The 12,529-nt window shown below is 36.3% G+C and overlaps 1 protein-coding gene across 1 annotated transcript in view; it reads right to left on the bottom strand.

The window, feature by feature from the left end:
• chrna8 (cholinergic receptor, nicotinic, alpha 8) overlaps window positions 1-3,360 on the bottom strand; it is an 89,169-nt gene extending 85,809 nt beyond the window's left edge. The window contains exon 1 of the mRNA XM_066720586.1: window positions 2,754-3,360. Coding sequence (XP_066576683.1) covers window positions 2,754-2,823 — 70 coding nt within the window. The 5' untranslated portion in view covers window positions 2,824-3,360. The remainder of the gene's footprint in view (window positions 1-2,753) is intronic.
• Window positions 3,361-12,529: the final 9,169 nt, after the last annotated feature.

Raw genomic sequence — 12,529 nt, 5'->3', positions numbered from 1 at the left:
AGAAATAACACCAAACAACTGCATCATTAAAATGAATATTCAGTACTTATGACAGCAATCATATTGTTCCCAAATTATATGATTGAATGTGTTCTATTCAAAAAGCTTGCATTGATGGTGATGTTCCCTCCCTTTTTCCTCCATTTAAATGAAAGATGGTGCATCATCTAATACTTCTCTTTCACTCAAGAGAAAGGCAACCAACACATTACACCTCTGACATGGTCACTCGGCAGATGTTAACTCTATTACAGATGCATGACTAATTCTTGATTGTTCCAGATAATTACACTAAGATGAGGTTTCTGAGCCTTCTGAGACAAACTGGTTCATGGCATGCTACTACAGCCTACGCATCCAAAAAAGTATGATGCTCTCATTAAAATGTTTACACTTAAAGATCCCGAACATTTGCCACAAGACAGAAACTTACCTCATATTTAATTGTACGATAAATAAGTGTTCATTGGAGGGTTTGTTGCAATGTATTGTTTTGTTGCAGACATATCTCTCTACATTTCTACTGCAGTGGTTAATTTTATTATACTTTTGTCTTTTCTTTCATTTTTTATTTTAAGTACTGTCTGCCAGAAGATCATTTGTGTTAAAAGAAGTTCAGTTTCACTATATTGCCAAATGTAATAGGAAAGCCTACTTCACAAGTGCACCACATTGTATACAGAGGTTGTTTTTTGTGAAGGTGCCATGGCCACCAATATGCATAGTGGTATCAACAACTCAGCAATGTCCTGCCAGCATCAATAGAGCATTGAGGGTGTGCACAAATGCCAAAATGACAGCATACCATGTTAAAAAGCTAAGTGTAACACAGTGTTTCAAGGAGTAGAGTGTTGAAAATAATATATGGCATGCTTAAGTCTGGACCTCTGGGATAAACATGAACTGCTAATCAGGAAGAGATTGCAGAGCACAACTTTTCTCCCTGCATAAGAAACTAAACAGCAGGAGGACAAGCAAAACGTCCTCCTGGAAATCCGTCAAACTGTGATTCTTTAAAGACAGATTTCCATACACTGATTCTTTGAGACAAGAAGCTTCTGGTAAACAAATATCAGGTCCAGTGGGTCCACAACTTCTTAAACACATGGTGAACATGTGGGTTTTCTTATTTGTGTCTGTTGTCCCAATACTTTTGGGAAAATCAGGTTTAATATTTATTGAAAGTGTGTTTTTCAGCGTCTCTCATTTCACTAGTTTGAGGTTTCAAACGGACACCTTGCCCCCCCTCCTGGGTGCCTTATAAAGATTAATGAACTGTCTCTTCAAATCTACTATCTTTCTCAGCAATTAGCAGGAAATGTTTAAGAAACACATCCATAGCTGTCAGATTATCTAGATAATTAAATACATATCCTATGATACTGGGGTATTTTCCCCCAATCATTGGTTTGCCACATATTTGATTTAATAATTTATTGTATTTTATATATCATTTTACAAACATTTAATGGCTTTTAAATATTAGATATTTCAGGAAGTCTCTAAGCGTTTCTCAAATTAAATATGCAATCCTCTAAAAAAGCTTACTGACATCAATTGTTAATAAAGTACCTCATCGAATAAATCTAATCCTGTCTTAAAAAGTGTCTCTATTTAAAATCTGAACAGTAACTGAATATAGACCTAGGGATGGCATAGGTATCCTCACAGTTTTCACAGACTGGATGCAATGCCGGATCTGTGCTCCTGAGGTGACCAGATGTTGTGGGTCTTAAAAAGGCCATATGCAGGAGTAGGAAATCTTATTATCTGGCAAAAGTGCTTGTTACATTTAAGACCAATAGAAAATATTTGAAAAAACATTTCTATATCATGGAACATTTCCCAAAATGGTATACAAACTGCCTCTTGCCCTGACAACTGTAAATATGTGTAGATTGATCATACTATATATTGACTGTACAAACTTTTTTTTAACCAATCAGTAATCGATAAGACAAATGCAATAAAAAGGCAGGTATTAATAATTTAAAAAATAAGTTTCTAATTGTATTATTAAAAGCTGTAGCAAACTACAACAATCTGATATATTATACCTCAGTATATTTTATATAATTGTATGTCTGAGGTATAGCTTACAATAATCTAATAATAATAGAATATAATAATAACCAAATACATAGCTTATTTTAAGTTATATATTAAATGATATATTCATGATATGCATATTTGTAATCAAAGGGGAAAGAATATCGTGAAATTCAGTGTAGATTCGTTTTTTCATTTCATAAGGAAGAATTGAAAGAAACCTAAATAAATATATTATTCAATTATAGTCTGAATATTAAGACCTGCAATAGTAAAAGTTAGCTATGCTGCTTGGATTGTTTATTGTTCAAAATGCACATTTACAGGACGAAGCGTTAGATTAGATTCAGTGCTGTATCTTGGTTTAAACACATACTTTAATACCGCTGAAGTGTATCTTACACATACTATAGGCTATACATAAATCAAATGTCGCACCATTGTGCTTATGTATCTCTAATTAATTATGACGGTATATAAATACATACAATACCATTGGTCGCAAACACAATCATACAGCACACATTTCCTTACATACCATTTAAAAATATTCTTAAACAACTTTTTAACGCAGTGTTTAAAATGAGCGAAGCTTATAATGGATAGCATCACTCTCTCATTCACAGTGGAAAACCGCACATGTTTTCAATCAGATGTAAATATGATAATAAATACATAATATAGCAAATCATTGCATCCCTTACCTTTAAATAAGAAAGCTGTCCATAAATGCATCCCTATGTAAGCACATCCCAAGAACTTGCGTCCCTGCATTTTCAAAGCAAGCTGCCTCTCTGTCTGTGGAAAGTCGAGTCTGAAAGGGAGAGGATGAGAGCATGGGGTGAAAGACAGGCTTCGGGGACAGATGGAGACAGTGATCTCAAGCGCACTTCCACCTCCAAGAGAAGCCCCTACTGGAATCACTGCTAGGAAAAGTTACCCTGTCAGAAATAACCCCCTGTACCAGTTCTTGCATCAAAATGACCATAAGCACTGCAATGCAAGCTGTTAACTGCCTCCTGCAAACAGCGCTCACATGTGCGGAGTGGAGCTGCATCCACCTACAGGAGCTGGACTCTCACACCTTCTTCCCAATGCAACACGTCAGATTTGCTTCCCAGGCGTGCACTGTAGGTGAGGATTGTTATTATGGCCGTGTTTCATTTGCACGCCACAGACAATAAATAAATACTAACAACAGCGAGACAGTGCAGTCAGCAACACTAGATTCAGAAATACCGATTCACGGAGAAATGGTCCGTATTTGTATTCAAGATGTTATCCCGCAATCTTTGCATAGTTTTCTCTTTTAAGGCATTGATTCTTTGAAACAAGAAGCTGCTGGTAAACAAATATAATGCCCGGTGGGTCCACAACTGAAGCTCTGCTTTCTGTTGTCCCAATATTTTTGTGAATATCAGGATTCATGTTGATTGAAAGTGTATTCTCTCAATTCACTAGTTTGAGGTTGTGATGTTGAAAACAGACACATTGCCCCCACCTGGGTGCATTATGAGGATGAATGATCATTATGCACTTGGTTTGTACTTGGCCGTCACAAAAATGTATACATATTAGATGTATTTGTAATTTGGTTGATTTCAATGCAATGCTGCAGACTCACATGGGAAAAGCCAGCATTGAGGGCTGTCATTAAAGTTTTCTTCAAAAGCTCTTAGAGTTCTATAGTGCAGGGAATTTAAACTGAATTCAAAATGAAGTATGGCCAGGACCACTGTGACACATGCTGAATAACATTTGGATAGACACGTTTTGTTTCAGCTCCCTAGACAGCACACTGTCCCCTCATGTGGCAATAAACAAATGCTCAAGTGTCTATCACCATTAACAAGAACTTGATTTGACCCTAACATCTAATTTAAAACAACAATTTATGTTTATACCTCTTAACTGCTTTAGCATCATAATGATATGAGTGGTTTTCATGTTCTTTTTCAAGTTCTATTTAGCTGCATAATTGTAACTAGATGTGTGGCAGAGTATTGTCAAATATTTGTCATTGTAATACAGGGAATAATGTCAGCTGGGTGAATCATATTCTGGTTCTGAACCAAATCTCAGAAATCTATTTTCAAATCAGTGCATTATCTGGCACATTAAAAGTTAGGCACAGTAAAGTTTGTTGGTTTGTTCCACATTAATTTGAAAATCATAACAGATAAAATCTTGCAAAAAATAAATAAAAAACTTGAAAGAAGAAAATGTGGGTCACGCTACATCAATTCACTCCACTTCAGCAAGGACCGTTTTGAACACTTGTTTCAGCAGCAGATAAAACCATTGAACCAAACAATGATACAATCACCGATAAATAATAAATATTGACCGATATGAACAAGCTCTCCATCTGATCAATATGTAAGACACATCTCCAGTTAAATTAAATTCTGGAAATGTATAAAAATGCTTTTTATAATTTGAATTGACATGGAGTTACCAAAGCTAATCTTCATCATTCTGACACATGTCAAATGTGATTAAATACATCTACACATTCAAAATCAACACAGTAGAACTTCATTTCAATATTCAATACACTACACATTAAGATTTACTAAGAGCAATTGGTCACACAAAAAATGTTTTTTGACTTTTCCTAAAAATAATAATAAATAAATAAATAAAAATCCAAGCATTTGCTGTTTATAAATGCCTTGTTTTCCATGAATTGTGAAACTAAGTTTGTGTTTATTTCTGGCAGAAAATGACAGAAAATCACATTATTACATATAAGGTCTTAAAGTTACTATAGGAGACATTCAAAGAAGAATTTGGAGACAAGAATATGACAGACTTAGTGAGTAATAAAAATAACTCACAGCAAGCTTCCCCCTGGGGAAACCCTGACAGCACTGATAGTGATACTATTTCCAGTGCAACTGACAGCAAAAGTAAATATTTGTTGTCATTAAAAACCTATTACTGCTTCCCTTATGATAAACATCATTTCATCAATCAGTTCATATCATGTACTTCCTCACATGTAAGTTACCTATCAGTATATGTTTTAAGGTGAAAGGGAACTGAAAAGAAGTCAGAAAAACATGTGCATATTGTTAATTTCCTGAATTAATTGAATCTCAAGATGAAACTGAAAACAGACAGCCATTATAAAGAATGCTTTGACCATAAAACAAACTTCAGGTAATTCACCATGTTTTCCACTGCATGCAAGGGCTGTCATACCTGTCAGGTACCTAATAAGCTATTGTATGTAAGTAATGGCATATAAAAAGGTTTTGTCTAAGATGAAGCAATATAGATTTGTCAATTTGCATAGACCAATAACAAGCCTCTGAAAACAATGAATCCAGAGGATAAAGGGGAGAGATTCACCCTTAATAAACATCTAACAATTAGTTGTGCATTTCCAATTGAGAAAGAAAATAACTAATAAGAAATGAAGTGAATATCAGAATAAAAAACAAAACACAAAATAAGAAACTTCTCAATAAGTAAACATCATTCAAAAGGCACATTTGGAAATGGCTCTTCTGAAACAACTTATCTTATTATTTTATATTTACTTACAAATACTTTCAGCTTGGTTATCTTGGGCTCAGTTTTGATAGCAGTCCAAACTGACATTTAGTCCCTGATGGTCTCTGATGGATGAATGGCTTTCGGGTATAGGGAAATGTAAATCAGTGCAAAATGTATAGCAGGGATGGCAAACTGGTCTTTGAGATTAGAATCTGTACAAACTCTTCAGAGGCTGTGTACCCAAGTTTTAATTATAGTAATCAGGACTGAAGTTATTATTAATAAAGGTGTAACAGAAGAATTGACCGTGCAGTAGCCACACAAGTTCAAGGAAAACTCATAAGTGTAAAGGAATTAAATATAAAGACAAAGAAGCTGTGCAGTGCTTGTAAATCTTTAATCATACTTTGACAGGATATTGACCTTCCTCTCAGTTTGAAAGCTTAGAAAATGTTTTGTTAAAAAATGACACACTTGGCTGTTGACTGCAGAACTGTCAACCACAAAAGGGTTAGTGAGAGGATAAAACCAAGATTGGACTGACTTGTCTCATTATGTCACACCATCCACCACTGAGCAGTCACCTGATAAGACCAGATGGTGATTGCCCTGGCGGGGCTCAGGCCTTCAAGACTCAATACTTTGGCAACTTCTGTTGATGAATAATTCTCAACTATTTGTCTGGAAATGGACATACTGTATAAGGCTCTAAACACTGTTGAGCCGAAGTAATTTGAAAATCCCAAAAGTGAAGACAATCTCAGCCAAAGTGACTTATTTTTCTTGACATCTGAAGAACTTTAAAAGGGTTACAAATGAGAAGAGACGGTTCTGCATTTTGTTGGTCTTCTTAAATCTGTATATAAATCATCTATAATTACTCTGAGGTTTTTATCACTCTTTCAATGTCGGTTTCTAAATCCGCTATTAATAACCTTCCACATGTGCCCCTGTATAATAGCGGTAGAATTGGCTTGAAAATGTCTTCCAGAATCTTCTTTTGGTTGCCAGTTCAAGAGACTAAATACTCCTCTCCAGCAGGTCAATAGAATTTGAAAGAGGGACCAAAACTGAACACTGTATTCCAGATGTGACCTAGCTAGGGAATTGTGCTACATCCATATGACCTCTTTAGCTTTTTATTCCTCATTCCCAATGCTTTATATTTGTATTTTTGATTATATCCAATGTCAGCAAAGCTTGGTGAACTAAAACCCCTTACCGAGCAACAAACATGTGACAAACACCCCTCATCACAAACAGACCACAAAAATGTAATCAGACACTAAGACAATAAAGATACATCGCTTTTCACTATTGTAAGTCCTATTTGTGAAACGTTGAGGTGGTATTTCTATTACTTGTAAACCAATGGTCTGAATATTCTACCTCTCATCTGATGATAAAAGATTGAGAGTAGTTTATGAAGAGCATTGTATTCATTTGTATATTTGTTTTACAAAAGGCGGCCACAGGTTTCAGACAGCCCGGGCTTTTCCAGCCGCCCACTTAGAGTGAGATGGATGAGCAATAATCACAGTATCAGACACAAGGGCACAGGGAGGCCTTGCACAGACACTAGATAAGTTGCACTGGGTTGTTTGCAATGACTCGACTGACCTTAGATACCATTTCTTGTTTTGGAGAAAACAAAACTGAAATGCCCAATAGGTTATTGAAATGGAAGACAGTGTCTGAGCTGGGACTTTCAATTCTGAATGAATTAAGTAGGTTTTGCTTCTGAATATTACAACTGTAACCTAACCTTGAGGTGACAAACTATTCATTTAGACCCCCCACACACACTAGCAATATACTAGTGTCTTTCAAATGATGTAGGATTTCAATACATTTAATGCTCTGAAATGTGATGATAAATATTGTAAACTTGTCTTGGCCACCCTGAACAGATAACTATCTTTTTAATATGTAAGTAATCTCATAAAATATAACAGCATTTTAGTACATTATATTATGTTGATATTTTGTGTTTATTTATTTATTGTTCTAATAATTTACTTGAATGCACTCTCACAATGAGTCCAATGCTATCTGAGTAGGAGCAAGCTATGCCATAGCTGCCCTACATCTTCATAATAAGATGAGTGGAAAATAATTTGCAACTCATGGGTAATGATGCTTCAGTCTTCTGTTAAATTTGCTTAGGTTTGTACAAAATTGAGGAGAATGTGTATTGTGAGTATTATGGCTCTGGAGAAAATACAGAAATGTATTCCTTCCAGAGGAGCCAAGGGGCAGCTGTTTTGTTTGTCTGATGGTGCCAAAAGCCGATTATTCAGCATCTGATTTTTACCAAACCCTTCTGTCGTGGGGGGCTTCTTGAACTGTGGATAATACGCATGCTTAAAATATCAACGCTGCCTTTATGTACTGTACCTCAAGTCCATTTACAATCAGCAGCCTAAAAGCTCTGTATCAATTAAAATAAATCTATTGTAGCACAGTAAAATCACTGTAAGCATGTACAGGGAAATACCTAAAGAGGATGGGTTAGGTACTGCAGGAGGACAATGTGACATATGTACTATTATTATACTAGAAGTCTTACATTGCATGATTTCTAGAGTCCTTTGCTCATGGTAAATCTCAGTAGTCTCCTACAAACAAGAGGCTTAATTTCCTGAGATTTGTGACCAATTCAACAAACATCTCTAGACTTTCCAATCTGAGGGGCCCAGGTTACAAGTTACAAGAACATCTTATGAGCTTATACTACAGCAGTGTACATCTGTGATAGATTAGGCTAAACCTTTAAAACCCAAGAGATCAAAGGAATGGAGGATAGGAAGAAGATAAGACTTTTGGATCCAGAGCATTGGCTGTTTGCCTGCTAAGAATGACCATTAACCATTAACCCTTTATGCAGATTATATGGAAATAATTCCTTGGTTCTTGGTTCCCGAAGGCCTTTCAATGCGTGTCTAACCTTTTAATTGACAAAAAGCTGCAGTGAAATATTTAATGTGTGAACATTTAAAATGAAACATGTCTCCCAGGCAACATACCATACAAAAATGTCCTCCTGCATTACCATCCAGTGAAGTGTCAGCTGTACAGCAGGCAGGCTAACATTCCCTGACTCGGATGGTTTTATCAGTGAGATAACGTTAGACATGACATGCACTCGAAATATTTATACAACATTGACTAATATTCTTTCACTTAACTCTGCAATCAAACTCTTACACTAATTTGTTGTCAAAATCTAATATTTTATTTACAGACCAACTGTGCATTTAAAATATTGAATCACAAAAGCAGATTCATTCTTGTATATCAAAAATTTCGTATAATATCAGTAAAATCAACAAAGGAATCAGCCCTAAAGAATCCAATTAAGCCCTAAGGAATCAAGTTTGAACTAAAATTACCTAACAAACTTTTATATATAAATATGAATTATAGATTTTATCAAAGAGAGATGACATTCTCCATTTAACTATAAACACTGCATTCTGTTCTTCAGATATCAAGAAAAATAAGTTACTCTGGCTGAGACTTTTAGGATTTTCAAATTACTTCAGTTCAACAGTGTTTGCAGCCTTATATGTCAATTTCCTGACAAACAGTTGAGAGTCAGACTTTCAGAAACATACAGAGGAAGTATATACTATAGACAGAAATAGGGCTGCAATATTCTGAATAATACTCTCAGAGCCAGACTTCAGAGATCTATCAAAAATATGAAATTGTGAAAATATATATTTATAAGTATATTGCACATTCATAAAATGTTAAAAGCCTACTTAACTTTTTATTATAATAATAATACTTCCTCTAGGAAAATGGCTGAAACTTCAATTTGGAATAATATTTTTTATTTTTATTGTGGCTTCCGACAGTGATATCATTGGGGAAACAGATAGTACCTTACCTAGTTTTTTTTTTTTTTTCCAGGAGAATCATTACTAGAAAATGCTGAAATATGAATGAAGTAACTTTCATTCCAGCAGCTCCAAAACACACTAAAGCTCTATGCCAAGCATCACAGATGTTACAAAAAACACACTCTGGGAGAGAATAAGAGATTCTAGTTCCAGAGAAGTGGAAATGCATGACTATGTGTATGAGCATTTATTCAGTCATTAATGATGTAAACAAAAAGTTAACAGGTCACTTATAATTTAGATGACTATTTGATGCTGTATTATATTAAATATGAGATGTCTAAAATCCTGGGGTGACACTGGTTATCTGAATATTCAATGTCAGTGTCCAGTGACAGTATTCATTTATGAAGGGTCCTTTAAACAGACAATGTGCAGACTCATTCTCTTTCAAAATGCAGAATACCTTGTGTCACAACCACAGCGTTTAGGAAAATATTACTCCCATTAAGACAAGTAAGGTGCTGTAAACATCTTAAAGGTAACCACAGATGCATTTATTTTGGCGCAATTTGTTACTATATCTCATGTTGCTTGTAGAATGTGCGTGCATTCTGTAGCTCATTTTAATGTTTTTTAAATATGCAAATGTATCTATCTCATGTCACTCAGTTCAACTAATTTATGTAAGATCATTTAGGCTCCCAAGTGTGGCTCTTGTACTAACAGTATTTAAACCCACAGGAAAGTGAGTATTTTGGGCAGAAACAGGGGAGTATCACGCCATTTGTCATATTGAAGAAAGAAGATTTTTGTTTTGCAGAAGTGACATCAGACTAGGCTACTACAGTGTATGCAATAATGTATCTTTTGGTGGGGGGAGGGGGTTGGGGGATAGTTATATCCATAGGAAGCATCAAATTGAAACCAGTGGGCCAAAATAATTGTGGATTGTCTACATACTACAATGCACTTGACACAGACTTGTCTTGAGATATTAAGGATGGCTGTAGTAGAATCAGAAACCACGTTGGTGGTAAGAGCACTTTTACATGGAATATTTTCTGAAGGTACTGCGCTGTGCTTGAGTCATTTAGCTGGTGGAAATTATGTGATTTATTTTAGACTCCATTACCAGGCTATAACCCTGGGGGGGTGAAATTCAAAATCAGAACAATCACAGTGATTTCGGATGTACTATTTTGGTAACACATACCCTACAGATGACAGCCTTGCTAAGTAGTATGTTTGATGTGAACACTACGCATCATTCTGTAACCCTTTAATGCAGTAACTCAGCTGGGGCTCCTAAGTGGTTCATCTGATGAAAGGCTCCATCTGGATTGCAGAATGGACCCTGTGACATGCAGGTTTAAATCCAGTCTGTGAGCCTCAATAATTGTGGGTAGCAATACCAGAGGTTTCTCAAGGCATGTTGGTATTTAATTAAATGACTTCATCTTGGGAAGCAGGTAGCTTTGATGCCCGCGGGGTTTGGTGAAAATATTCTTGTTCTTTGGATATAAAATAAGACCCACTGTATTCGATCCAGGTACAAATTTAGAAGCAAAGAGACTGTCCTTGAAAAATCACACAAAAACATGAAATCAAAATGATTGCTGGAGAGAGTTGGATGAGAATAGCTCAAGACAGAAGTCTGCAGATGGATCTTGGCGAGACCTTTTTCCAGGATTAGCACACAGGCTGAATATAATGACTACAGTATTTGTGTTTTTACTGAGAATCGACACAGAAACCTATTTTGCAGAGACCTGCCGGTCTTATCACAGAAGATCCAGTGACAAGTTAACATCAGAATCTTGATAACTGTCATCATATTCAGTGCTGGTGATTGCCAATTCTAAAGCAAACCAAAGCCATTTTTTTCTGGACATTGGATGCCTGTATTGGTGGTTTTATTGTTTCATTTCAGGATATTCATTACATCCTCCAGGTCACATCATCCTGTTTTCATGCCTGGTAAAATGCACAGTATTTATCATGAAACCACTGCACTGTGGCACTGCACTCCATGTGAAATGCATGAAATATGATTGGATGCGACTTGTACAAACATTACTTATTTATCATTAGAACTGCAGTCTATGTACAATGCGTGGTTTAAGCTGGTTCAATGACCAGCTTTAATAAACCACAAGGAAATCGTAGATAATTGTTGAAAACTGAATTTCAAAAGTGTCACCTTTTGTTGCCAAATACCCAAGCATTAAAATGTCATGTCTATACTCCACAATTGCCCAACTTGCCACTAGAGGTCGTCATCTCCCTCATTCTAGTATCTGACATTCCACAGCACCATGTGCATTTCATGTACCTACCATTATCTCTCCAAGCCACAGGTGCCTGCTTCCCTTAACCATGAGTACATATACTCTTTTGTTCCCTCAGCTTCTTGTGAAGTCTTGTTTGCTCCAGAGTAACAAATCATAGCCTTGTTTCCTGTATACTGACCTGACTATTCCTCTTGACCTTTGTTCTGTTATTGTTTATGATTCTTGTAAATTCTTCTCTGTCCTGGTTGCCTGATCTCGAAACTTTGCCTGCTATATGACTACAAACTCTGGTTTCTTGTTTGACTTGATTTTCTATCCCCTGTTGATTCTCACTCCTGCTTTTACAGTTTCTTTAGGTTCTCTCTGCTACGTGCATTTCAAAGCAAAGACTCAACCATGAGCACCATGGAGCTTTTAAAAGAACTCCGGGACAAAGTTGTTGTAAGGCACAGATCTGGGGATGGATATAAAACATATAAAAAGCCTTGAATATCCCCTTGAGCACGGTCAAGACGATTATTAAGGAGTGGAAGGTGTGTGGAACCACCAAGACCCTGCCCTTAGGCCGTCCCTCCAAACTGGATGACTGAGCAAGAAGGAGACTGATCAGAGAGGCTACCAAGAGATCAATGGCAACTTTGCAAGAGCTACAGGCTTTCATGGCCAAGACTGGTCAAAGTGTGAAACGATTTCCCAAGCACTCCACAAATCTGGCTTGTATCGTAGGCTTGGCAAAAAGGAAGCCATTACTCACGAAAGCCCACTTGAAACACTCAGGAGATTGTGTAACCATCTGGAAAAAAGCATGGTGATGGCAGCATCATGTTATGGGAA

This window comes from Amia ocellicauda, chromosome 13 (genome assembly GCF_036373705.1).
Source record: "Amia ocellicauda isolate fAmiCal2 chromosome 13, fAmiCal2.hap1, whole genome shotgun sequence".
NCBI classification, from domain to species: Eukaryota; Metazoa; Chordata; class Actinopteri; order Amiiformes; family Amiidae; genus Amia; species Amia ocellicauda.
The sequence above is the reverse complement of the archived record's forward strand: the minus strand, read 5'-3'. Positions and strand labels throughout refer to the sequence as shown.